Below are 26,390 nucleotides of genomic sequence, written 5' to 3'. Positions count from 1 at the left end.
AAAGAAAAAAAAGGAGGAGGAAATGTAGTTGCCACAGACAAGGATGCATTTCCCTGCCATCACTTCTCTGCCCCCTACTGTTTTACCACCTGCCCACTTGACACATATTTCTTGCTTGGCCTGGGAGGCATTGCAGTGTCCCTTGCTCTAGAGGAGCCAAGGTGAAGTGGCCTCTGCTGGCTGCTTCTTGGCTTGGTCCTTGTACCTCAGGGTGTGAGGACATGGCTCTACTCTTGTCCTCAGACATGAGCCTCTCACTGGGCCATGGGTTGGTTTATTAGCAGTCTCAGCTGCTCCCTTCCTGACCAAGCTACCAAGGTATCCCATACAGCAGTGGTAAGAATTATGATCTTTCTGACTCAAGTACTGAAACCATCCACCTCTTTCCTTGACTGTATTTGTAATGAGGCTTGGAGACAATTGTTTTTCTGTTGATAGCTTTTTGGCCTTCAAATCAGTGGCACACTCAGCATCACTGGGCATGATTGGAACTGAGTGAATGTCACCACCAAGTACTCTGAGAGTACACATCCTGCTGCCATGACTGCTTCTCCCTGGTACCCTTGGAGCAGAGGCCTCCACTCTCTACTGGGATAGTGCTGGCCTCAGTTACCGAAAGTGGCATAGAAGAATTAGTGGCAAGGTCTCTCCCCAGAATTGGCATGACCAGGAGACTCTGAGCACTAACTACTCCAGGGCTGGTGGTACTTTCCAAAGCTAGGAAAGAAAGGCCAGCCTGCCTCATCTGGTCAGTTTATGGGTTCCAAGTACAGTCAGAGAGGAAGTTGTTCCCAGGCTTTGTCAGGCTGGTCTAGGGACAAGACATACCTGAAGAGCAGTAGGACTTAACCAGACATTTCCATTTGTGGATTTCTTTAATGAAAGGTGTTTGAACTTCTGTGTACATCTTTAGATTATGTGTATTAAATATATAAGAACATGTAGTAAAATATAAAAGTTTAAAATTACAATAACTAGAAATGTAATATTTTCTTCCATGACCTTGTGGGTTGCGAGAGTGTAGCCCTTCCTGACTTGAGCACCATTGCAATGGGGAAAGCACAAGGTAGTCAGAAAACTTAGTTCTGAGTCCTAGTTCTGGTAACTAATTTATAGCTTGCCTTATTGCCTCATTTCTTTTAGGTCTGTGTAAATATCACTTTCTTGGGTCTTTTCAGATAACCTTATGTAAATTGGCACCCCACTCTTACCAGTCTTTTCCCTTACCCTGCTTTTTATTTCTTAAACTACTTAGTTCTACCTGATATGTTTATATATACATTTTTTTTTTTTTGCTTATTAGCCATCTTACCCCATGAATACTCCTTGAGAGCAGGGATTGTCAATAGATAATAGTTCTTTGCTCAGTAGCATTTGGCAATTAAATAACTGTCTTTACTAATGCAATTTAGTAAACTTTTATAACGGAAGAGAAATGAAAAGTGACCTTAATGCTCAAAAGGAGGATTCAGAGGGTAGAAATGTAATCCTTTTAAGGGATATCTGCTTTGTTGGAAGGGGTCTGGAGCTATAGTAATCAGATTTCTATTGACTACCAGAAACTGTTCTTGGATGGATGGATTGATGCATGGATGGATGGATGGATAAGTGGATGGATAGATGGATGCATGCATGCACTCATCTATACATGAGTGTACAGATGGTTGGATGAATGGAATTCAATCTTCACAATAACACATTATCTCTGTTTTACAGATTAAATAAATAAATAAATAAAACTCATAGTCCAGAGACTCAACTGTATCTAATTCCAAAGTGTCTCAAGCCATGGCTGGCAGACAACAGATGCCCAGTAGTGTCTGTGGAGTGGGGAAATGCAGGCTGCTCACACTCTTCCACCAAGAAGCCTGAGTGAAAGGGGAAGGTGAGTGTGCAAGGAGGATAAAAGTCATCACCTAAAGTGGCCCACCTCAAGCACAGAGTTTCTTGTACATATGGATTTTTGTTTTAAATCTTCATGTGACTTAGCATTCTTCTTTGCATAGTAAAACAAACTTCTCCTACTCTACTATTGAAATGACGTTTTTGCTTATTTAACTACTTAGAGTACATAATTTTTTTTTTAAAGCTTTGATTAAAGCTGCTTCCTTCTGTTTACCTCCTGGTTGCCTCACTCCTGCTGTGAATTTTTTGCTCCCAGGACTCATCCAATCCAGTGTGCAAGAGCCACAACAGGCTGGTGTGTGGCTGGTTTCTTGTGGCTCCCACAGAAATATCTCATGCCATTTGTCCCTTGTGCAAACACAGCTTGTCTAAAGGAAGCAGGACATTCACTTCCAAGCCTGAACCATCTGTTGTTTCAGACCTGGATGGTGGCTGCACCTGGATGAATGGGACCTTTAGCAAACAGTATCTGGCCTGGTCCCCTGATAAGGGTTACCTTTCAAGCAGGTTTTACAGCTCTGTGCTTCATCCTCAATCAGAGTAGGTGGGGAGAGGCACAGAGTATGAAATATCCTGTTGCTGTTAGAATAACCTTTATGGTTTGTTTTATACAACTAGAAGTCCAGTGTGGTATACAAAAAGGACCACCGAGACTTAGCCACAAGACTTTGGTGTCAGATAGCTAAGAGTCTCTTTTGGGGTTAATGCTTCGGTGACTGAGTTTCTGAGCACCCTCTCTAATGTGGGAGTAGGGACTCTAGAACTTCCACTTACTCTTAGATAAGGTTTCTTTACTCTCTGTGTCTTTGTTTACCTCTTTCTGGAAACCTGGTCCATCCATGCATGTCCAGAGTCATACAGTGGTTTAAAACCAGAAGAACTTGCAGACTGTCCAGCCCTTGCATTTCCCAGATGGGAAACAGGCTCAGAGACAGAAAGGGAGTCCCCACTCCATTTTAACCTGCCACTCTGCAGCCTCACAGCCTGGGGCTATGTGGTTGGTGCACTGGATGCTATCTGTCTGTCTGTCTATCTGCCTGTCTACCAGACTATTGGGCAAACAACTGAGGCTTTGCTCACCTTCTTTTCTCTGATTAATCTCATCCCACGGATATGAAATAAAACCAGGACTCAAAGACACAGGAAGAAGTGAGGAGAATAAGGGTATACAAGTCCAAAAACAGAGTGGTGCCATAACTGGACAGTTTGACTTCTCTTTGTGAAAGCCTTGGTCCATGTTCAGACCCTCCTGTCTTCTCTGGCTTGACTGGCAACACATCTCCCAACCCTCTGATACCTAAGGAAGGAGGTGGGCTCTAAACAGACTTTCTTACCCAAGGAAAGGACTCCTGTTGTTGAAGTCTCTGCCCAATGCCCTCTTCTTACGTGGTGATAGCCTGTCTAAAACAGTGACTCTCATCACTTGCTGTCCCTACACACTTTTACTTCTTCCCCATTTATCACCACCTCTCATATATTCATATGTTCCTTTTCTGTTTTCTCTTTCTAGAATATATGTTCCCTGAGAGTTGAATGGGGTCTGTTTTCTTCCCTGCTGTATCCCCAGTACCTAGGAGTATACCTGGCATGTCCTCTGTGAGCAGAGATTGAGATTGGAGAGATGGTAGGACTTAGGGGAGTAGCTAGGAGGGACCAGGAGCACTGGGCAAGCAAGAGGTACTAGGTCAAGGAAGAAAATGAGCACCTCTTCTGAATCACTTAAATACATCTGAGTGCAGACTGCATTTGAGTAGAGCTGCTTTCAGGAATATATCTGTAATTTTTTCAAAAATCACTAGGCTTGGTACTAGGCACTGGCATCTCAAGTCAAGGGTTCCTTACTCCCTAGTGGTTCAACTTGTATTTCCTAAAGGGCCCTGCTCCTTTGAGGTTCAGTGTCATCCCCACCCTATAGAACAGGGCCCTTGCCAAGATGGAACCAGGTCCCAGAGTGGTGTATCTCAGTGCTGTCTGCCAGCACTTTCCTCAGCTGGTTGGCAGATCACAAAAGAGGAGAATGTAGAAGCTGAAGGGGTACCCAAACCAACTGACTCATTCCTCTCTGTTGCAGATGGATGAGTGGGACTGATGTTCAGAAAGGGTAAAGACCCCACCCAAGGACACACAGCAAGGCATTGATAGGTGCCTGGTTTTTTTAAAAAAAATTTTGTTCTTTAGTGTTGGTAATCTTTTACTGTTTCCTCCCTCCTACAGCCTTCCCTACCCCCTCCCCCACCAAATCTCCCAAACTTGGTAAGGACTTCCTAATGCTAGTGCTGACATGATTGGCCCTCTAAAGACTTCTAGGTATGAAGGAGCCACTGGAGAAGTTCATGCATCTTCAAAAATGTGCCCAGTGAAACAAAGTGGGGCTTGTTGCTATGAACAGTGACTATAATGAGTGAGGCCTGTCAAATCCAAGTTCATATTCCCTGGAATTCTGATTCTAGAAGCTTTAATGTGTATTGTACACCTCCCCAAAGAGTTATAAGGTCAAGTGAGTGTAGAAAATGCTGTCTACTTTATAAACTTTTAGAGAGATTCAATAGACTTGAGCATATTAAGGGCTCTGAGAAATTCTGCACTTAAGAGAAATCCCCACAGCTCTCTTTGTACAAGTCTGAGTTTCTTCCACTAGTTTGACCTCAGAACTCTTTTTTGCATGAACTCTCTTGACCTGTCACAAAGCTAGTCTTCCTCTAGCCACAGACCAGCCAGATCACTCTCACAAGGGAGGATCCAATATTTACTTTTTATTTACAATCCTGCTCTTTCTTTATTTTAATAGCAAACTATATAGGGGGGAAAGTAAAGCCAGGGCTCCTCAAAAAGGGTGGAGAGGAAATGCCCTTCAAACAATTTCTTGCCTCTTGTAAGGAAAGGGATGAAGGAAAGATGCCCTCCAAAGAAAGACAGCTTCATGAAGACATCCCCCCCCCCTTTTTTTTTATATATCATATAATTCTGTTTTTCTTATTGTCCTCAGAAAGCCTATAGGCTCTTTCCATTTCACAAGTACAGCAAAAATATGTCTTCTACAAAAATGTCTTTCAAAATGGGCCACAAGGAACTCAACATTAGGAAATGGCATGCGTGATACCCATGTGGCTAAGAGGCTGAATATCAGTTGGGCTGAGTGGATTTGCATCCTGTCATCTCCACGGCACATGGGCATGTGTCTGTTTCTTCACCTGTAAAATAGAGTATGAGTAGTTCCTGCCTGAGGTGGTTTTGAGGATTACTGAGATCCTCACATGGCATTTAGAAAGGTGTTCAGTGCCAAACCAGTACTTATGAACCGGCGCTTAACCTGTTAGTGTGGTTCCCACTAGAGTGAGAGGGCAGCAGGCAGTACTTTGTTTTGATCCTTCCTGTGCCCCTGGTGTGGAGAACAGGGACAGCACATAGTAGATGCTTAGGAAAGACCGGTACATGAACAGTGAGGAAATGAGGGTCTTCACTGTCTGGAGAGCAAGGTACATTTCTGAGTGCCCAATGCCAACAGAGCAGGCACCAGGGGAACTGCTTTCTTCAGTGCAAGCCACATGCATTCTCTATCTCCCTTCCCCCACCTGCTGTGTGTAAATGAGAAGCGGGTGCACATCACAGTGTAGAACTCAGAAGCAGAGTGTGAGGCAGTTTCCTGGAAGGTGATAGTAATGTTTGAATGCTTCAGGCCTCGAGGTTCCAAGCTGTGTAGTTTTTTATTCCTGGTTTCTACACACAGTAGAGAGAGTTGCCAGCTCAAGAATGGTTTGCCTTCATAGTGTCACAGGGAAGCCTGCAGGGCTGCTTTCAAAGAGAGGGAAGTACCCCAGCTGTCGAAGGGGGATGAGAGTACCTTGGTCACCTTGATCTTTTGGCCCCCCCAAAGACTCTTCATTCCCTCTTCTGTAGATTGGCACCATGGAATGGCATGCAAGCCTTTTGGCTTGCTAATGTTGATTTTACCTTCTCTTGAGGAAATCTAAGCAAGGCACTGGATCAAAGTAAGCAGCCTAGATGCTGTGCTGACCTATTCTGCTGGGACATGTGGTATTGATTTGCCCCCAGCCACTCTGCCTTCAGTAACCTAAGCTCTGCTTGGTGCTGCTGAGTTGGGAGGCTGATTATGTTCCATTTCATGGTAGTGTGTTCACCCAATCACCTCTACCACCTTGTTTATATTCTTGAAGGAACCAGAGTTAAGTATTTTTAAGGACTATGAGCAAGCCCAGGTGTCCAGCTCTAGGTATAGACAGAAGTGGGAGTGACACCCCAAGAAGAGTCTGCTGCTCTCTGTCTCTGGCTGGGAAGCACAATAGCAACCAGTCTAGGGAGTGGCAAAGGCTGAACAAAAACTTGTGCAACCAGCCAGGCTCATGGCTGATGCCCTATAGCCCAGCATGTCCTTAGGCTAAGGATAGTCATGATTTTAGGGGGCAGCATATCAGTTTGATTTCTGGAGAGAGGGATAATAAAAATGCTCCAGGTTTGCAGCTAAATGCCATGTTTCAGACCACCCCTGGAAAGAGGGGTTAACTGTGGTTCAGGCTCCTCAGTCTCTCCTTTAAGGTTCTGGTAGACAGCATGGAGAGATCTCACTGAAAGCCTGGATGAGCTTGTGAACAATTTTGAAGCTGACTTCATGTCCCAGTTCTGCAACTTCCGTTTTCCCCAATTCTTGGGTGCTTTGCTTCTCATACTCAGTCAGTCAGTCCTCTGTGAGGTACAGGAGTTCTTGAGGGAGTGTGGTTTGAAAAAGGGCCAGTCTCTGCCCCCTTACCTCACACACTCCTGTTCCAGTGACCACTCTGCTTATGAATGGGGCCATTTTCAACTCCAGGATCCTCTGAGAAAATACATTTTAGTACTAGCAATTGAAAAAAAAGTCCACTTCTCTCCCAGGTCATCTGTCTGAGTCAAAGAAACTGTTCTACTTAGATGTGGACCATCTACAGCTGCACTCCCCAGAGTCAATAGTTAATGATCAGCCACCAGCTTCCTGTGACAGTGTTGTTTGCATCTCTCCCTCCCCCCCACCTCTTCTGGGTATTTGAATATGGTGCTGGGCATGTGACTCCTATAAAGACACCCATTCTTGACCAGGCATGGGTGCTTTGCTACAACTCACATTTTCAGGGTACAGTTGGGAGGAAGGGTTATAAAGCTCATGTTCCCTTGAGGGCTGCTCATTTTACTCCTTCACCAAATTCTCTGATTGCAGGTGGCTTGGTCACTTAGATCATCTGGAAACTTGATATAGATTTCAACTCTTGGAGAAGATAAGAGCTTAGAGACATGATATAGCCTAGTCCATTCCCAGACAAGAAAGCTGATGCCTATAGGGACTACAGGAACTGAAGGCCTGCTGGACACAAGGCAGTCCAGGTGAATCATCTCCACTGTTTTACCATCACCCATCCACCATTTCTCCTTGGCTCCTGGAGCCTGCCTCATCTACTCTGTCTAGTACCCTTCTAGGGCACAGACCCATCCAAAACCACTTGCTGGGGAGAAAGCCTTCTGTTTTTTCCATGAAGTCCTAGTTCTGTCTTCCTAGGCTAAACTGCTGTGCAGGCCATAGCCTCAGCTTCCTTTTCTTATTCTGCCAGTATCACCCAGCTCTATCCTGGAGCCAGGAAAGTAACCCAGCCTTATAGGGAGCCTCTGTGCCTGCTGGGTTAAGATGAATGTGCAGTGATTCTAGCAGGAGACTTGTGTGGATCTCATGGCTCTATAAAGCAAAAAGGAAATTGATAAAATGCTGGCATTTTATTATATAACTTGGGTCTTTATCATTTGAAATCATCACAGGGAGATCAAGGCTCCTCTGTTTTCACCTGAGATGGTGACTCTGAGTCTAGACCTTAGACCTTACTCTAAGGTAAGATCTTTGTCAGCCCAAGTCTCCCCTGGATTCAGGCAGTCATCCGTGATCTTAATTCTTACATAAAGAGGAAACAGCACCAGGTGCCAGTGGCTCATGCCTGTAATCATAGTTACTCGGGAGGCAGAGATCAGGAGGACTGTGATTCAGAGCCAGCGCAGGCAAATATTTCCGTGAGACCTTATCTCAAAAAACCCTTCGCAAAAATAGGGCTGGTGGAGTTTCTCAAAGTGAAGGCCCTGAGTTCAAGCCCCAGTACCAAAAAAAAAAAAAAAAAAAAAAAAAGGAAATAGCATTGTCCCATCATTGCTTCCCAGTTTGTTTCTGAAGCTGGAGAAATGGCTGACCTTTGCTAGAAAATCCACTTTGTCCTACTTTGGAGAGAAGTAATGAGTAATAGGGGTAATTCTGGTTGTTGTTTAAATTGCAGTCAAATCTCAGGCATGACTTCCAAAGTAGGACTTTCAAAGAAGGGTATGTTGGAAAAAGGACAGCTTGGATTCTGTTATAGCTTCTTTATTCCCGCACATGAGGGCTGGGGTAGTGTGTAGAGGGAGGAAACATGGAGGTGCTCTTCTTAGGACCTTTGAAATTTCCAGTGTCTTCCAAATAGGTCTGAGGTACACTGTTCCAGTCCAACCTAGTCAGTTTATATTGGCCAAAGTCAGAGAGATGAAGTTCAAGTCTTTGTTCACCCCACAGTCAAGCCTCCTTACTCCCAGTCTAGTGCTCTGTTTCACGCTACCATGATACTTTTCTCCTAGAGTGACCTTTCCAAGTGTGTCCAGAGCAAACTGGTCTCATGGCATTATAGTGATACCAATAGCTTTGTTCCCAAACTCAGTGATCCTCTGTTATCACCTTATACCATACCTTATAGTTTTGAATGACTGATTATTTCATGAAGTCAGACACACCAATAGAAAATGCAGTGTAACCACCTTAAATATTTTCAGATTCTGAATACATTCTAAAAAAGGCAGTCAGAAGTGTTCTGCCCAACAGTGTTGTTGCTAGAGTATTCAAGGTTATACATTTGAGTGTCTGTCTCACTCCACCACTTCCTGCCAGGTGATCTTGGATGTGCTGACTTAATTCATCAGCATCTCGGTTACCTTATCTCTAATATGGGAGTACTAATAGGACATAATTCATAAAATTCTTGTCAGGATCAAATGGACTGCTGTACACAATGTACTTAGATGGTGTTTGGCACACAATAAACACTCAAACTATTTACTATCATCATTTTATTTTTCAGTTAGTCTCTTACAGTTGAAGATGTTATCAACCTATGAAAATTAATATGGTACAAAGAATAGGAAAAATCAAAGGACTAAAGAATGATGGCATTAGCTAGTGGGGTTTATGCAGCCATTCAACAGGTATTTATTAAGCCCCTACTATGTGCCAGACATGGAGCTACATGTTGAGGTGGATGAGACAGATAGGGTTCTTTCTATCTTCTTGAACCCACCCTCTTCCAGGGGAGAAAAATGCTTAGTGGGTAATAACCAGTATACAGTGTTACACGTAGATGCCCTACCTTAGAAAGAAGAGAAACCATTCATTCTGGTGGCTGCCCCACTGCTCCAACCAGAACACAGACCTCTCCCTGTAAATCAGTCTGTTTAAATTTAACTCCAGGGGGAGAAACATAGCCGTTCCATTTCCAAACTGGAATTCTCCTCCCATGTGTTTTTGGGAAGCACAGATGCCTTGCTTTTTCCCTCTAACAATAACAGAGATTGTTCACAATTATGAATGGTTTTGGTTGACTTCAGCTCCAACAAAAACCATGAATCATTTCATAACTTCTGAAATTGCAAGGAAATAACAAACACTCTGGCTCCAGAAAAAAAAAAAAAGGACACATTATGATGTATAAAGTCATCTGAATTAAAATATGAATCTTTTTTTGTTTATTTAGCAGCTGTACATTGTAAGGCCAGCTGGCAATAGGGGAAAAAAAGCCAAGTTAGTGTCTAGGTACCTAGGGTACCACTTGTACAGTCTGTGGTAGAGCTGGCCACAGTATAACATCCTTTCCCATCTCCCTCAAAACTGTAGGCCAGAAGTATTACTTCACACATTTTAGTGATGGTTGAGAGGAGAGGTCTGGGCTGCTTGTGTGACAGAGGGTCTCTAATCACAACCCCATCACAGGCACCCACATGCATACACACCCTTTTGTGGGACACACATCCCCCCTTTTTTATTTTTTGGCAGACCTGTTGGATCCTCCCGATAGCAGACCACAGATGAGGTTTTCAAAAGACAAGGCAAGACGACCAGGCTGGCCTCCTGAGTTGTGATATGAGTTAGCAACAGTCTGGGGATTTGAGCAGGGCTGAGGTACAAGTTGACAGCTCCTTTTCTGCCCTTAATCTAGAAAGGTACAACATTCACTGAAGGCCAGAAGCACTCAGATGTTCTTAGTTGCAGTCCAGCCCCCAGAGGCCCAGCCAGCTGCTACCTCCTGAGGCTGAGACCAGATTGGGATGGGAGGTAAACTCATGGCCCAGTGCTAGTTTCAGAAGCTTACTCTCCCATCCCATGGACATTCTTTGTTCATAATAGTAATTTGCTTTGCTGGTGGAGTGCCTCAATTGATAAAAGCACCTGCCTAGCAAGCATGAGGCCCTGAGTTCAAACTCCAGTGCTGCCAAAAAAAAAAAAAATAGTAATTTGCTGAAAAGATTCTTCTTTTGAAAGATGAGCTCAGTGAGCAATTGTATCCCTCCCCACCCCCCAGCCTTCCACTTTTGATCTGCATCCACACTACGAAACAGGCAGCAATAGGCTTAGACTCAGACTCACAGCATAGCATGTCCTTCCTCCACATAATTTTTAAGTAATGTTTTTGTTACATAATTAATATTTTATTGTAATAGATAACTTAGATATAAGCACTTTACAATGAAATAAATGTAACCTGTGTTAGTCAGCTTTCCATTACTATAACAAAATGACTGAGATAATCAACTTAAAAATAGGAAAGATTTCTTTTGGTTCACAGTTTTGTAGGTTTCAGTCCATGGTGGGCCCTGAGACTTTGAGACCTAGCACATGCTCATCACCTCATGGCCAAGAATAACAGAGAAGAAAAGGAAGGATAAGGATCCCAATATCCCCTTTAAGAGCATGCCCCCAGTGACCAGAAGACCTCCCACTAGGTCCAACCTCAAAGCATCTACCACCTCCCCAACAGTGCTACAGGCTGGGGACAAAGCCTTTAACACATGGGCCTTTGGGGAATGTTCCAGCAATCTCTGAGTATTCCAAGTACTCAGAGAAAAACATAGTTAGCACTGTGGTGTGCATGATATTTTAGTGCATGTGTTTGTGTTTCAAGCAAAAACTGTATCGGACTGAACACAGTTTTGTTGCTCCTTCTTATACAGTCTGAACATTTCCTCACTTCAACAAACATAATTTTGTTTCCTTTGTGTGCCCTGCAGATACCTCTGTGGGTCTTTTGGAAAATCTTTTCTTGTGTTTCTCTCTCCCTGTCCTCAGAGACAGAGACAATAGAAAACACACATAACCTTTTCATCACACACTCACATTTGGGTACTTTGGAAGTTTTGTGCTAGCCCATCCCAGGCACTCTGCCTGAGACCCTTGCTTTGAGCTATAATTAGGAATCTACCCTGCCAATCAGATAATACATTTCAAAGGAGGAGGTCAGCCTTGATGCCACAAAGGAGCACTGAGTAGGTGGTCTTAACAGATAAAAAGGAATTATATTTTAATAGGATTCCTTTTGATAATCAGATGCTTTAATAGGGGCTGGAGAGGTAGCTCAGTGGTAGAGTATTTGCCTAGCATGTGGAAGGCCCTGAATTCAACCCCTAATACTGCAAAGGAGTAGTGGTGGTCACCTGTAATCCAGTATTCTGGAGGCTGAGGCAGGAGGATTGTGACTTCAAGGCCAACCTGGGCTACATAGTGAGACCCTGTCTCAAACAAAACAAAAAAACAGCCACATAGTGTACAGAATCTCTTAGGGTAGAAAACTAGGCAGAATTGTGACAGAGCCTTGGGGTGGGGTATAGATCTCAGCAGCTGTCCTTGAGCCATTCAGAAAAAAGTCCTATCTCCACAAAGATGGTCATAGGTGAAACTTTTGAGTCTTAAGAACTACTTGCACTTGTCCCCTATAGCTGCAGAAGATGAAGAAGAGGGTGGTCTGAAAAGTGAAGAAAAAGACGCTGGACTTGGGCACTGCCTAGCAGGCCTTAATGTCATTTTATCATGGGCAGGCTGACTCAGCAGCCTCCAGATAAGTGTCTTCTCATTGATGTCAGCTCAATGGCGCACAACTCTGGAGTAGTAAGAGGCAACTGGTGTGGACACCATTCCCTGGACCATGTTTGTCCATATGTTTGTAGAAGGTGGGGTGCTGCCTCCATTTTTCTGAATCAATTTAGCAGGCAGGCATTGGGAACCCCTGCTGATACTTTATTGATTTTCAGCTACTTCCTAAAGTGGCTTTTCCCATTAGTTCCTCTTGGCCCTGTTTAATGCCTTGCTGTGTGGTGGGCCCCATATGTATATACATTTGAACATGTCAGTTGGATGGCATCTCTTCTGTTGTCATAAACTTTTATCTGAATCTTACATCAAAATACAAATTTTTCCCTTTTTTATTGACCTTTGCCAATTCTTCCATGGGATACCTATACAGGATCTTAAGAAGAGTTCTGTGGCTAGATAGATCTTGGTGTAATTGGTTGGTTGCAGATTGTGACTTTCCTTCTTTTCTAGGTTCAGGGCTACTTGTGACCAGGTGCTAAGGGTGATGGGGTTGGAGCTGTGAGGCAGTCTGGGGTGTTCCCATGATGCAGGGTCATCCCTCCAAGCCCAGGTATAGGGAGGATGATCAGAAAACTGCAATGGGACAAGCTCTTCACAAGCTTGATTTGTAGGAAACTGACAAAAGCTCAGTAAGGCCACCTCTGTGCCAAAGAAGAAGGCAGGTGGGAGCCAAAGAGTGATAGCAGAACCAGGGTGCCTCCAGGGGAAGAATGTGCCTTGTAGGAGGTAGAATTGGCACCATCCTGCTGTCCTTAGGCGTCCATACTGTAAGACTTTGTGTACTTGGTATCCCAGACTCTGCTCACTGCTTCACGGAATGAGTACTGACCAGGAGAACCAAACAGTCCTGCTGCTGTGGCCCATAGAGGACTCTTCGATAGACACTACAGTGCTCTAATGCTACAACTATGAGTTGTCACTGTGGGTGGGTGACAGTGCTGGGAGCCTATATTGTGACTCCCACCACTGTCCAGGGCAGACCAGCATGAAAGAGCAGCAGGGATGGGGGCAAGGCACCACTTATCTAAGCCCCTTTCTTAGCCTTAGTTGCAGTGCTAGGGGTGCAAGTAGACTGGACCTGGCCCATCAGACAGTTCCTAAGGAGGAAGTGAGCCCCTTTTCTGTTCTTAGCCAGGCCTGATCAGATCGAGGAGATAGTCTCAGTCAGAAACTAGTATGTCTTTATCTCCCTCTAAGGCTTGCTAGTCTTTTTCAACAAAGCCTCTTATCATATGGTTTTGCTTCTATTGTATATGCCTTTTGTCATTCCCTCTTACTTAAAGCATGTGATACTGATTTTCCATTTAAGACAATAATGTAATTTTTTCTTTTTAAAATAATATATTTGTCTCCAATGTATAGAATTAAGTTAAACTACTGAGCAAATCAAGTATGCATGGCCAAAAGTCACGAGATCCTTGAATGACTAAAGTTTGCAAAATGCTGAACCAGGTCCATTGCTTTCTGAACCCTATAGTCCATTGTCCCCTTTTGCCACCTATGAAGGTGTTTTGATTGACGATGTATGTGTTTAATATCACTTAAAAGGTGTTCCTAGTTATAGGCCTCAGCATGAGCAAAGGGAATACTATCTGCTGGTTGAGACCTGATTGGAGCCAGGTCTTCAAATAGAGGCCATGCTTAGGAAGAGGTAAAGCTCTGTACCTGATAATTCCCTTGCTGACCACCGCCAGAATTAGAAGGCACTATGTTGGACACCTCCATGCCAACATAGCCCTCTTCCATGCCAGCCTAGGACAGCCCCTGAGGCATAGTAATAAAAACGCTGATAACAAAACATGTGCTAATTCTTACTACACGCGAGCACTTCATATGGGTCATCTTATTCCTGTCTCACAATGTTAAAGGGTAATCATAATAGTGGTAGTAGTAAGAGTAGAAGGAGGAGGAAGAAGATGGGGAAAAAAGTTAGTATTTATTGAAAATCCCCCCAAATGATCTATAGATTCAATGTGAACCCCTATCAGAATACCTAATGCCTTCTTTGTAGAAACTAACAAGCTGATTCTAAAATTCCTTTAGAATTTGAAGAGACCCAAAATAACCAAAACAATGCTAGAAAGGGAGAATAAAGTAGGATTCAAACCTTCAAATTCCAAAACTTACTATAAAACCATGGTAATCAAGACTGTATGTTACTGGCACATTGATAGATATATAGGTCAATGAATAGAACTGAGAATCCAGAAATAAATTCATATATCTATGGTCAGGGTGACCATTCCATAAGGAAATCATATAGTCTTTTCCACAAGTGGTTCTGGGACAACTGGATAGCCACAGGTAAATGAATAAAGTTGGACCCTTGACTCATACCACATATAAAAATCAACTCAAAATGGATTAAAGATCTAAGTGGGAAGACAAACACTATAAAATGGGGTATATCTTCATGAAATTTGGCCAGGGATTCCCACAGAAACAACAGAAAAAAGTGGGTGAGTCAGACTTTGTCAAAATTAAATTTGTTTCATACTTCAAAGGATATCACTGAGAAAGTACAAAGACAACTCCCAGAAAGGGAGAAAATATGTGCAAACTCATTTATTTTGATAAATAAGCAACTCTTACAGCTAAGTTATAAGGACAAATAACCCAATTTAAAAATAGGCAGAGGATCTGAATAGGCACTTCTCCAAAGAAGATACACAAATGACCCTAAGTACATAAAAGATGCTTCAATCATTCCTATTAGGAAAATGTAAATCAAAACCACACATAGTACTTAATACCTACTAGGATGTTTAGCTTCAAAAAGCCAGAAAACTAGTGTTAGATGAGGATGTAGAAAAATGAGAGCCCTCATACACTACTTGTGGAAATGTAAAATGGTACAGCTCCTTTGGAAAACAGTGTGATAGTTCCTCAAATAAATACAGTTACATTATTAGCCAGCAGTTCCATTCCTAATCATATACCCAAGAGAAAGGCAAACATAGCTCTACACAGAAACTTATACAAAAATGTTTATAGAAACATTGTTCATAATAGCAACCCATATAGACAAAAAAAATAAGCGAAATGTAGTATGCCCATACAACGTAATATTATTCAGCTATAAAAAGGAATGAAGTCCTAATACATACTATAATATAAATGAACCTGAAAAGCATTATGAGGGCCAGGTGGCACATGTCTATAATCTCAGCTATTTAGGAGGCAGAGGAGGAGAATCACTGATGAGGCCAGCCCCTGACAGAAGCATAAGACCCTATCTGAAAAATAAGTGAAAGCAAAAAGGGCTGGGAGTGTGGCTTAAATGGTAAGTGCCTGCCTATCAAGAGCAAGGCCCTGAGTTCAAACCCCAGTACCACACCTCTCCCCCCAAAAAAAGCATTATGAAGGCATTCAGTCACAAAAGACCATGTACTATATGATTTCATTCATATAAAAGTCCAGAAAAGGGAAATCAATTACTGGCTGCATAGGGACAGAATGGAAAGCAGGAGGGGATAAGGTGAGATGTATATTCCAGAATTGACTATGGTGATGGTTGCACACATGCATGAGTGTACCAAAAACCATTTAATTATGTATTTTAAATAGCTGAATTGTGTGCTATGTGAATTATATCTCAAACTGCTAAAACATTTATAGAGTACTAGGCATAGTTCTAAACATTTTACTTATATTAACTCATTTTATTTTCACAAATCACCCATTGAGGTAGGACTTATATGAGTATTCACACTTTGCATCTGAGTGGCCGAAGGTTGTATCATTGTCTCCTTTTAACACATAAGGACAGTGAGGCACAAGTGCTCCATTGTTGTCTACAGTGACACAACTGGTAGACAATGGAGGCAGAATTGTAGTGTGATTCCAGACGCACTGTGCTCTACTGGGGCAAAGGAAAGTTCCTTGCTCTTGGGAGGGCTGTTGTCTACTCTGATGCATGTAGATAAAAGGGAAGGAAGCCTGGGAAACAGCGTCTAGATGACCATCCATGCTAATCCACTCTGAGACTTTGATTAAGACTCAGTGTTCCTGGCCTCAGTGTCTTCATCTTTTAAACTGTGTCTTAAGAGAGATGCAAGAGGCCCTGACCTGGGGTCTTTGAAAGTAATAATGCCTGTCTGTAAACATCCTTAACATTAAAAAAAAAGAAAATGCTGGGTGCCTATCTGTGATCAGGCCTTGAAGGCTAATGAGACCACGAAACATCTTTGTTTTTGGCTGGAATTACGTCTGACCAGGACAGTAACCCTAGTTACCTCCAGCTGATGGGAAGCTCTGATTAGCAGTTATGTATCTGGCTCTGTTTAGCGAGAGTGAGAAATTGGATCTCTCATTGTTTGAGCTGTGCTATGGTAGATCAGTCCTCAACTGCCTGTGTTCTGGGGCCACTGATGGGGAAGGCTAAGTTCAGGTCTGGGGGTTTCCACTGCTTTGGTGGACTGAGGTGCTCCAAGGTCATTTGACACCCTCCTCCGCAAGGGAATCCACCTTCCTTAGGTCTTCCCAGCTTCCTGTGGTCACTCAGGTACCTTGGAGGCCTTTTCTCACCATCTGGGAGTTTCCTGTGTAGCAAGTCCAAGCCACAGAGGGCAGTGGACTGGCCATCACAGCCAGGCTGGGCAAACACTCATACTCTTAGGAAGATGCACAAGGCCCACAATTCTCAGAGCCCCACTCCTTCTATTTCTATAGGCAAAAGGCTAGGTCTTGTTCCCACTCATTAGTGCCATCACCCAGTCATGGCTAGAAAACTCAGAAATAAGACAGTTTGAGAATAAACAGGGAACAGCTGCACCCTTCAGTGGCCCCTTGGTTCTACCCTAGGGCTGGTTTTCTCTAACACTGACTTAAAAACTGTTTTACTAAAACATTTTTCTACACGAGTCTTAGGGAAAGGGCCAGCACATTTATTTATAGACAGGGAACTGTCAGTTGGTTTAAAAGATGCCTCACCTACCACTGTGATCAGGGAGATTTGGGCCTCCAGTAGGCATCACAACTGAGCTCATTGTCAGGACTATTCATTTATTCATTCATAGCTGTCCATTGAATGCTGCTTCAATTCTATGCACCTGCTTAATTCAGTTTGCATGTATGTGTCTTGGAACTGCAGCCCTAATACTCATTTGGCTAATCCTGGCTGGAAGACACTTATGTCTTTTTTGTAGAAAAGATCACAGCCCCAACCAGTTAAAGGGTGGTGGTACCCTAGGGCAGTAAGAAGATTCTGTTCATTGGCTCACTCATTAACTCACAAAAAGAGCAGGCCTTAGGTATTCAGAAAGTATGAAAGCTGTTGATTTGGATATAGCCCTGACCCATAAGGAATTGAGGAGTGTACCTAAGAAGGTGAATGATTTGAACATAGGTATACCAAACCCCCTTCTGAAAAGGCAGAAAATGTTTGGACCAGATGAAGGGTGGGGCACTTGAATAGTAAGAGTAATGAGGTGCTAAAGGTCCAAGCAAAGTCTTATGGAGGAGGTGGAGACATTGGAGCTTACCCCTAGGGAGTAGTAAGATTTGGGAACTGTTAAGGTATACTTTCCATGTCAAACCATGGCCTACTGAGGGTTGGGGGGGGCAGTTGAGTCAGTCACAGTTCCAGATCTAGAGGCCACACTTATAATAATTTCATTATAAATTGTGACAAGTGCTAAGAAAGAAAAATGCAGACATTTTAAGAGGGATTAATGGGAGGTTTGTAATTTAGGCTGGGCATGTTGTGTAAAGGGGTATCAGAATTCAAATTCTAATGTGACCAAATCCACAGTCCAGGGCCTTTCCCATCATGAGCACACTGCTTTCTCCCAGCTGAGATCTCTGCAGGGGCTTGGGTGAGTCAGGGAGGGAGTTCAGTTTTTCCAATCCCCCACCCTGGGGGAAGACTTCCTACCACTTGAGTTACTACTTCAGGGCACTCACCTGTCTGCTTGATGGAAGAATGTGACTGGCACGGCATGCAGTCTTTGAGGCTATGTCTGAGGTGGCCCTAATATCTAGCTCCCCCTGTTGTTCTACTGCTCAGGGCCTGCAAGGCTCAGGTGCTTCTGAAGCATTTGTTAAGCTTCCTTCAAAGGAAAGCCACCTGCTTATATCTGCCTGCTGTAATCACAGAGGTATCCATGAGAAATACCTCTTCTCCAAAATGTCTGTGTTCATGCCCAGGTCCCAATCTGGAACATCAGAGCTTTGTACCCCCCAGACACAAGAATGCCACTGTAGATACTCATGGCTCTGCCATTGCCCATGCCTAGAGGCTGCTTTGGATGATGAATGGTCATGTTCAATGTCTCCCAGCTATGTGCAGCTCAGGCAAACTTCCCAGGGGTTGGGAGACTGAGAAGAATGGGGTGCCAGTGTGTTCATGATCCAAAGGTCCTTTTCCTCTGCCCAGCATTTTCCCTCATGGAAAAGTTCCTTATACCCCTTCCACTAGTGTCTGCTGAGGACCTTGTTATCAGTGCGTCTGTATTCTTCCTATGTAGCTCCTACTCAACAATTTAGCATTGCCAGTCTACTGCTATCCTCTCTGCTTCCTGCTCCTGCTTGCCTATTCTACCATCCTTTCCCCTGGTGCGGCCTCTCAGCTTTCTTCCCTGGACATCATTCTTTCCCAAAAGACTTTTTAAAGAGCAAGGGTTTCATTTATATCTGTTGGCTAAATAAATCAAATAGGCCTTTTCATTACATAATTGTTTGACATGTAAAAGAATATATCAATATAAGGTATGAAGAATTGAATGCCCACTTTCCCAGTTGAGTCCCCTGTTTGGCCCTCCCCCAGAGTAACAGCCCTTTAGCTGGCCATTTTCCTCTTCTTTCCCTAGTCTAGTCCACTGTCCACATGCCTTCTGGGGCAGTCTTTGCCCAGTTCAGTGCCCAGTAGTTACTGTCACCACTTCCATGTCCCCTCAGCATGGCCATCAGCAGAACCCAAAGACTGGGGCTGGACACCCTGGGAAGACTGTAACCTGTACCTTGTACCCTGGTGTCTCCCTGACTGGAGGTACACAGTTTCCTTTACCTGGAATAACCTCACCCACACATCCCACATCTCTGCCTGTCACACCCACCTTTCCTGCTAGGCCACAGAGTGTCATGGTTTTCCTGGAGCCGCACCTGATTTCTCCAGTCAGCTGTGCTTCCTCCTCCTCAGAGCCCCTATAAAACATGGGTGATTTTTCTTCTCTTTTATAGTGTAGCTGAAATTTTGTTACTTTTTATTAGTTGTTTTTTCCATATCTTCTCTCACATATTGGATAATCAACTTCTTGTGGACAGCCCCATGTCTTTGAGCACCTTGTGCATAATAGATGGTTGATCAACAATAGAATTAGAATGCATCAAACTGTTCTTCAAAGCCCAATTCACATCTTCTTCCCTGAAATCCTATAAAGATAGACACCCATCCATCTCCTTAGGGAAACAGGAGCTCCTTAGGCAGGAATGTGGTTGATGCTTGATAAATACTACTCGATGCATCGTTATATGCAAGTATCCTGCCCGAGATAGAAAGTTGGACTCAATGCTTTCTTAATCAGAAAGTTGTTAACCTGTATCACTTCTTAAAAAATAACCCCCACATAATGATATTTAGAATTGCAAACTAGGTAAATAAAAACAAAGCAATTATGATATTGAATGTGTATTTTCATACACACAGGTTGAGGGTCACAGTTCTCAGAAAGTCATTTATGAGGGTTTTAAGTCTCTCCAAGGATGCCTTTGGAGATAAGGGGTTTTGAAGGAGATTTTTGTCTGTCTAGTCTCAGTTATCAGTGTCTTTAACACATGCTGCTTTGCTTTAGACAACATTAAGAAAAACATGCACAATTCCTTAAAACAATGTTTAACAATAAATATATTTATGCCTTTTCTTATGCTAACTGTCATAACATTTAGAAAGTTAATATACAAAAATTTCCATGTAGTTGGCCATGGTACCTCACATCTGTAATCCTAGACACTTTGGAGTCTGGGATTGAGAGGATCAAGGTTTGAGGCCATCCCAGGCCAAACAAAAAAATGTTTGCTGGATCCCATCTCAACTAATAGCTTGGCATGGTGGCATGCCCTGCCATCCCACTAATGCAGGAGGCTGAGATCCAGAGAATCATAGTTCCTGTTCAGCCCAGGCAAAAAAAGTTCATGAGACCTCCATCTCCAAAAAACAATCTGGGCATGGTGGCATGCACCTGTCATCCCAGCTATGGCAAGAAGCCTAAAATAAGAGGATGGCAGTCCAGGCTGGCCCAGCAAAAAGTGATACACTATCTGAAAAACAACCAGAGCAAAAAGGGTTGGAGGCATGGCTCAAGAGGTAGAGCACCTGCCTAGCAAGCACAAAGGCCTGAGTTCAAATCCCAGTAGCACCAAAAGAAAAAGAGAAATAAACTTCTACTACCCTTTGCTGTCATTTCTGGTTTTCCTTGGACCCTTCTAATCCTTGTCCATATATGTTAAATTTTCATTTCTGCCAGAAATGAAATAAAAGTGCTGATGTGATGCAGTTATGAACATTACACCTGATAGGCAAATATAGTGAGCACCTAGTGTGTGCAAAGTCCTGTACTGAGAGCAGCAGGAGATCTAAGAAGAGTTTGTTCACTGAATACAGAGTAGTTACTAGGTGCCTACTCTAGTCCACAGATAACCTCTGTGGGTAAGACAGAATACCTCCTTCCAGAATAGGGAGGCAGACATCAAACACATAGAAAAGTTACATACCAGAAGCAGGTAGAGTATGAGGAAATGCAAAGCAGAGTAAGGGAACTAGCAGGAGCTATGATTTTGGGAAAGTGGTCAGGACCATCCTCTCCAAGTAATATTTAAGCAGAGATTTGAAAAGGCCAGGTGTGCTAGTGTGGGATTAGCTGGGGCAATACAACAACACCCTGTCTCAAAATTAGTAAATAAATAAAGTAAGCAGAGATGTGAAGGAAGAATGCTCCCAAGCAGAAGAAATAGCAAGTACAAAGGCCCTGAGGAGGGAATGATTTTGATGTGTTTAAGAAATAGAAGCCTATGTAGCTAGAGTGGAGTAGAAGTGGGGTGGGGAAATATGGGATCAAGAGAGGAAGCAGAAAGGTTAGGCCATATTTGAGTCCATAATAAGGATTTGAGCTTTTTTTTTTCCAAGTGATGAGAGGCTGTGGGAAGTACTGATCTCACTATGGAAAACAGCCCAACAACAAAGAGGAGAAGAAGGAGATCATTAGGGGATTGTCAGAGTTTTTCAGGAGAGAGGCCATAGTGGCCTGAACCAGAGTGAAGGTGATTTAGGGAGGCGGTAGAGTATTCAGTTCTGTATATGTTTTGATAGTAAAATCCAAGAAGATTTCCTTCCATATTAGACATGGATGTGTGAGAGAGGAGTCAGGGTGAATCTAAGGTTTTTGCCCTGAAAAACTGATAAACTGGAGATGATGTTCACTTAGATGTAGAAGAATAAGGGAGAAGCAGGTTTGGGCAGCAAAGTCAGGAATTTTGTTTGGACTCTGGAACCTGCATGCTCTTCCCCCCAAGTTCTTGGCAGACTCTTCCACGCACTCTTCCTAACTGAACCCAAATGTGACCTCAGCATCTCAACACTGAGCTCCAGAAATCCACTCCTAGAGTGAAAACTGCTTCACTTTGCTGTCATTGACAGAAAATGCAGTGAATGCACACTGGGGAGAGCAGTGTTGGTGATGAGGCCGTCCCTATGCAGTGGCATCGACAAGGTAAGCTCCTAGAAGGAAAGAGCTAGCTCTTTCCTTTATTTGTTATCAGTTAGGAAGCCAATGGCTGCAAGTTACAAGAAACCCAACTCAAAATGGCTTAACCCATGCACAAAGTTAATAATTTACATATCTAGGAGTATAGAAATTAAGCAGCTCCAAGGTTGCCCTGTGAAGTTTGTCAGGAACTTATATCTTCACTCTTGCCAGCCTTATCACATCAGCTAGCTCCTCACTTTGGCAACTCCAGGTGTCATGGCTTTACATGCCTAAATCCAAAGATTTAGCTGTCCCACTGACAGACTTGTCCTTATGTCTCATAGGATAGATTTGGGTCTCATGTCTTCCTAAGTCATCACTGGTTAGGACATTGCAGGTACATGAGTTAAGGCCAACCGGGAGGAGTAATGAATACTAGATCACAGCTGGGACTTGGCCAGCAAAGAAGAGAAGAAATACAGGGGATGACTTGGCCATGAGCAGAGTCTGCCTCAGCCTTGAACAGCCAAAGGGAGTTGGTTCTGAGAAGTAGGAAGGGAGGGGTGACAAGCTGGAGCAGAAGTGGAAAATCATGCAAAGTTCAAGGCATGTCCATTAGATAAAGTTGGCTGGGTTGAGTTGTACACATTGTGGCAGGACATGAAGGCCAGAAAGGAACCATAACCTCAGACCTTGTTGGCGACCTTGGATTATTGGAGTCTTCAGGCCAGTCTTTGAAAACCACAGATCTAGAAGGCTGGTCCATTTCTAGGAAAGACCTCTTGAAGAACTTTGAGGCCTGGCCTATTAGACTACTGAAGGCCACTGTTAATATTCCCCTAAGCAATGCCACTATGGAGAAAATACAGTGTCCTCGCTTAGACCCTGTACGTGATGCCAGGTGTAATGGGGCAACATTTGGATGGAAAGCAGAGCATGCAGGACAGAGCTTTCCCTTGGAAACTATAGCCAGAAACTAGTACTGACTCTTGATCATCCCCGCTTTCGTTCACAGTATGGATCAGACCCTTGCAGCTGCAAATGACAGAAATCCTGTACACGCTGACTTAAATTAAAAAAAGAAGCTTAGCAACACCTGTCACTGAAAAGTCTGGCCCAGAAGGCTCCAAAGATGTCATGAGGGCCTGCTGCCTCTTCTACTTAGGCTCTGCTTTCTCTTATGTTAAACTCACGGTAGAAGGACACATCCTTAGGACCATAGGTGACAGCCTCAGCCTCAGATTATGTGGCCTGTTTCAAGCCCTCATGCAACGTGTGAATTTCTGTACTGGCAATCCCAGGATAAGACTTCTCTCTAATTCTGTTTGGCTTCCATTCCCATCCCTGAACCAACCACATGGCTCTGGGGGATATGAGGTGTTTACAACCCACCTTAATGGCACTGACCAAGAGTTGGGGAATAGTATTCTGTAAATACCTGATGCTGCAAAAAAGATGAAAAATGAATATTAGGTAATCCAAGCCACACATATCCAAGATCCTAACTCCAAGTCTAAGAAATAGCTAATATATTTTGTTTCAATGTCCCTTTATGTGTTTTACAGTCTAGGATGGAGTAGCATAGACATCCCACCAATCCTTATAATATCCCTATAAAGGAGACTGAGTTGGAATTACCCAATTTATAAATAAGGAAAACAAGGGTCAGAAAAATTAAATGATTTGTTCAGAGCCGTCTAGGTTGAAATTGGCAGGTGTGGCTTTGAACCTAGAACTTCTGGCCCCTATATCCAATGTTCTTCCCTACTTTGACTGTAAAACTGCCCGTTACATCCATGATTCAATGTGAGTCGCCATACATATTTGAGGAATGAAGTTCTTAAAACAGCACAAATGAAATCACGTTGAAGAGTGGGCTTGAGGAGCTGCCATCACTTGAAGGCTTACAGCATGTAGCATGTTGTAAAGTAAAGGCCATCCTTAAGCTGAAGGACATGTTTTAACAGCAGTTAATTCACTTTCACAAGACAGTCAGCAAGTGTTCCCCCTCTGCTGAGATGGGTCCTAGGAAGGTTTGTAATGCAGAGCCCCAGGTGGTAAGGTGCAGGTGGCCTCCTTATAAAGAAGGTCTGCCTACAGAAGAATCTGCTTACCCTGCCTCAGCCTCACCTTGCCATCACCAGCTACTGACCTTGCATATTGGACAACAGACTTCATTCTGCTCTGAAGGCTGAACTTCTTACTTTTTCCCTTAAGAAGTTGTGTTATTGCCTAGTAAGAATCCATACATCTCCTGTCTCTGTTTCCGTTTAGTCCTGAGCTTCAACTCCAGGTGGTCGGTCAGGCTGCAGTTTTCTCTGATAAGGAGGTAAGCCAGAGCAGACCCTGAAGCACTTCTGTTAGACTTTTGAGTATTTGTAAGAACCTTTCTGAGTCCCAGACAAAACCAAGGCTTCCACCCAGAGGCACCAGTTACTGTCTCCAGTCCCCTGAGACCCTGTCATATGGGCAACAGACTCATTTCCTTCAAAAAAGGAGCAGTGGGTAGAAATGCCAGAGAGTATAAAACTATCCTTCTACCCTCAAAGTCAGGCCAGCCAGAGTAGGTTAATCAGGAGCTGATAAGGCCAGAACTGTATCTGACTCACTGAGAGCATATCTGTAGGGACAAGGGACACCAGATGATATACTGTGTCCCCCTTGGTTATTAATCTTGGATGGCAGAACAATCACAGCACAATTTGGAATAGCCTCTGTGAGCCCAGATCTGACTCCAAGTCCCTAAGGCTGTCCCCTCCCCCCCCCCCCCCCCACTGCCATGTCAGGCTGGGCAGGACTTTCTCAGATAGGACCAGGGAATATAGTGAGTCATGTTCCATACTGGCCAGCCTCAGCAAAGCCAACCTAAGAAATCCAGATGAGGGAAGAACTCCAATGACAGATAAGTGACAGCACAAGCTTCCCAACTAAACAGAAGCTCATGTTCACCACCACTTACCTCTGTAACCTTGAGCAAGTGAGGTGATCTCTTTGTTTCTACTTTGTCCTCTGTAACACTGCCTTCCTCTGGTTGTTGTAAGGATGAAGGGAGACAACTCACATCACTCATTGAGCACTACTTCCAGCATGATCCTTCCTCTGTAAGTTCACATAGTGAGGCTGTGTACCTCTTCTACCACACAGCATCTCGGGAGTATTGTTTGGTTGCCAGCCCTCTCAGCATTCACAGCCTTGCAGAGTATCAAACATGGAACCGCTCATTCACATACTCTTACCAGGAAAACCCAGGAGGATTCACAGATGTCCTGAATGTCCTCCTGGCCCCTACCAGCTCAGCTGTTCTATCTCATGGGAAGTCGGGTGGGCAATGTTCTTGAGAGAGGAAAGACCACCTGCTTCCTTGGTGTGCACTGGCCTGCCTTCCACAGCTCATGGGGCCCTTTGTCCATGTCACCCTGAGGATGTGCCATATTGGAACCAGATTCTGTGGTGGGCCTTAGGGCTGATTCTTGCCTCCTGCCAGGAGCTCTGCTAGGGAGTTGCCTTCTCCTGACATCTGAGTGTCCTATTAGATAGCAGCAGTAGCCATCTCTGGAGCCAAATGTTTCAACAGAGAACATCTCAGCCCCCTCTTGCCTGGATCTAGTGCCAGTACCCAGCACCCCCTATTGGTCCTCTGTCTCACCCCAGTATCATGTGACTTGTCTTGCCACTTTGTCGTATCACAAAGATTAGCAGGAAGGCAGCCTGGGGTGTGGTGTCAGAAGACCAGGGTTGGAGCCCTAGCTGGTGACCTTGAGCAAGTGACAACCTTTCTAAACTGCTTTATTTGTCTGGAAGGTGGGGAGAAGAGAATGGCTATTCTTTCTACTTAATAGGGTATGTGTCAAGACTGGATAAAATAATGCAAGATTTGGTTGCTTGAGAAGCCCTTATTGTACTTTTTACTTTTTTATTTTATTTTTTGGCAGTTTTGAGGTTTGAACTGAGCCTCATGCTTGCTCAGCAAGCTATGTCCCTAAGTGCTTGAGAAGCTTTTAAAACAAACAGAAGTGAATTTGAGAAAAGAAAGTAGTCTTATAGCCCAGTGGAGCTGGTGTTGGTCACTCTTCTCATCTGTTTGATGTTTAGTGGGTGAAAGCAGGCAGTGCTGCACAGTGCACTGCCCTCCCGTGCCAAGGCTGTGTGTTTACAGGTTGCACCCTCTCAAGTTTAGTCCCCACTGGGAGGTGTGCAGACATGGCTGGTCAGGCTCTTACCCACTGGAGCTCTCATAGAAGCAGAGTTGGGGTGGGTGGGTGATAATGTGAGACAAAGAAACCAGACTGGAGAAATGGATGAAATTGGAGGTCATCATGTTAAGTGAAGTAAACCAGACTCAGAAAGACAAAGGCTACATGTTTTCTCTAATATTTGGGAGATAGACACAACACAAATACAAGCAATATTAGGAAAAAATAGATTATGCTAAGGGATGATCACTAATGGGAGAGGGAAGATAAGGAAGTTAAGAAGGTGAATATGGTTGATGTACTTTCTATGCAAGAATTAATATAGAATTTTTAAACCTGTTGAAATCACCTTAAGAAAGGGACTAAGGTAGAAAGGAGAAAAGTAGAGGGATGAACCAATTCAGGTTAATAATACGTATATAC

General features: G+C 43.7%; 1 protein-coding gene across 4 annotated transcripts in view; it reads left to right on the top strand.

Annotated features, from left to right (window-relative positions):
- Gnao1 (G protein subunit alpha o1) overlaps window positions 1–26,390 on the top strand; it is a 153,965-nt gene that overhangs the window by 33,981 nt on the left and 93,594 nt on the right. The window contains exon 1 of one of the 4 annotated variants that reach the window (XM_074055977.1): window positions 1,744–1,885. The exons of the other annotated variants lie outside the window; for them this stretch is intronic. Within the exon in view, the coding sequence (XP_073912078.1) occupies window positions 1,836–1,885 (50 nt within the window). The 5' untranslated portion in view covers window positions 1,744–1,835. Of the gene's footprint in view, window positions 1–1,743; window positions 1,886–26,390 lie in introns of those variants that run through there. 4 annotated transcript variants of the gene reach the window in all.

Source organism: Castor canadensis, chromosome 15 (assembly GCF_047511655.1).
Source record: "Castor canadensis chromosome 15, mCasCan1.hap1v2, whole genome shotgun sequence".
Taxonomy (NCBI): Eukaryota; Metazoa; Chordata; class Mammalia; order Rodentia; family Castoridae; genus Castor; species Castor canadensis.
The sequence above is the reverse complement of the archived record's forward strand: the minus strand, read 5'-3'. Positions and strand labels throughout refer to the sequence as shown.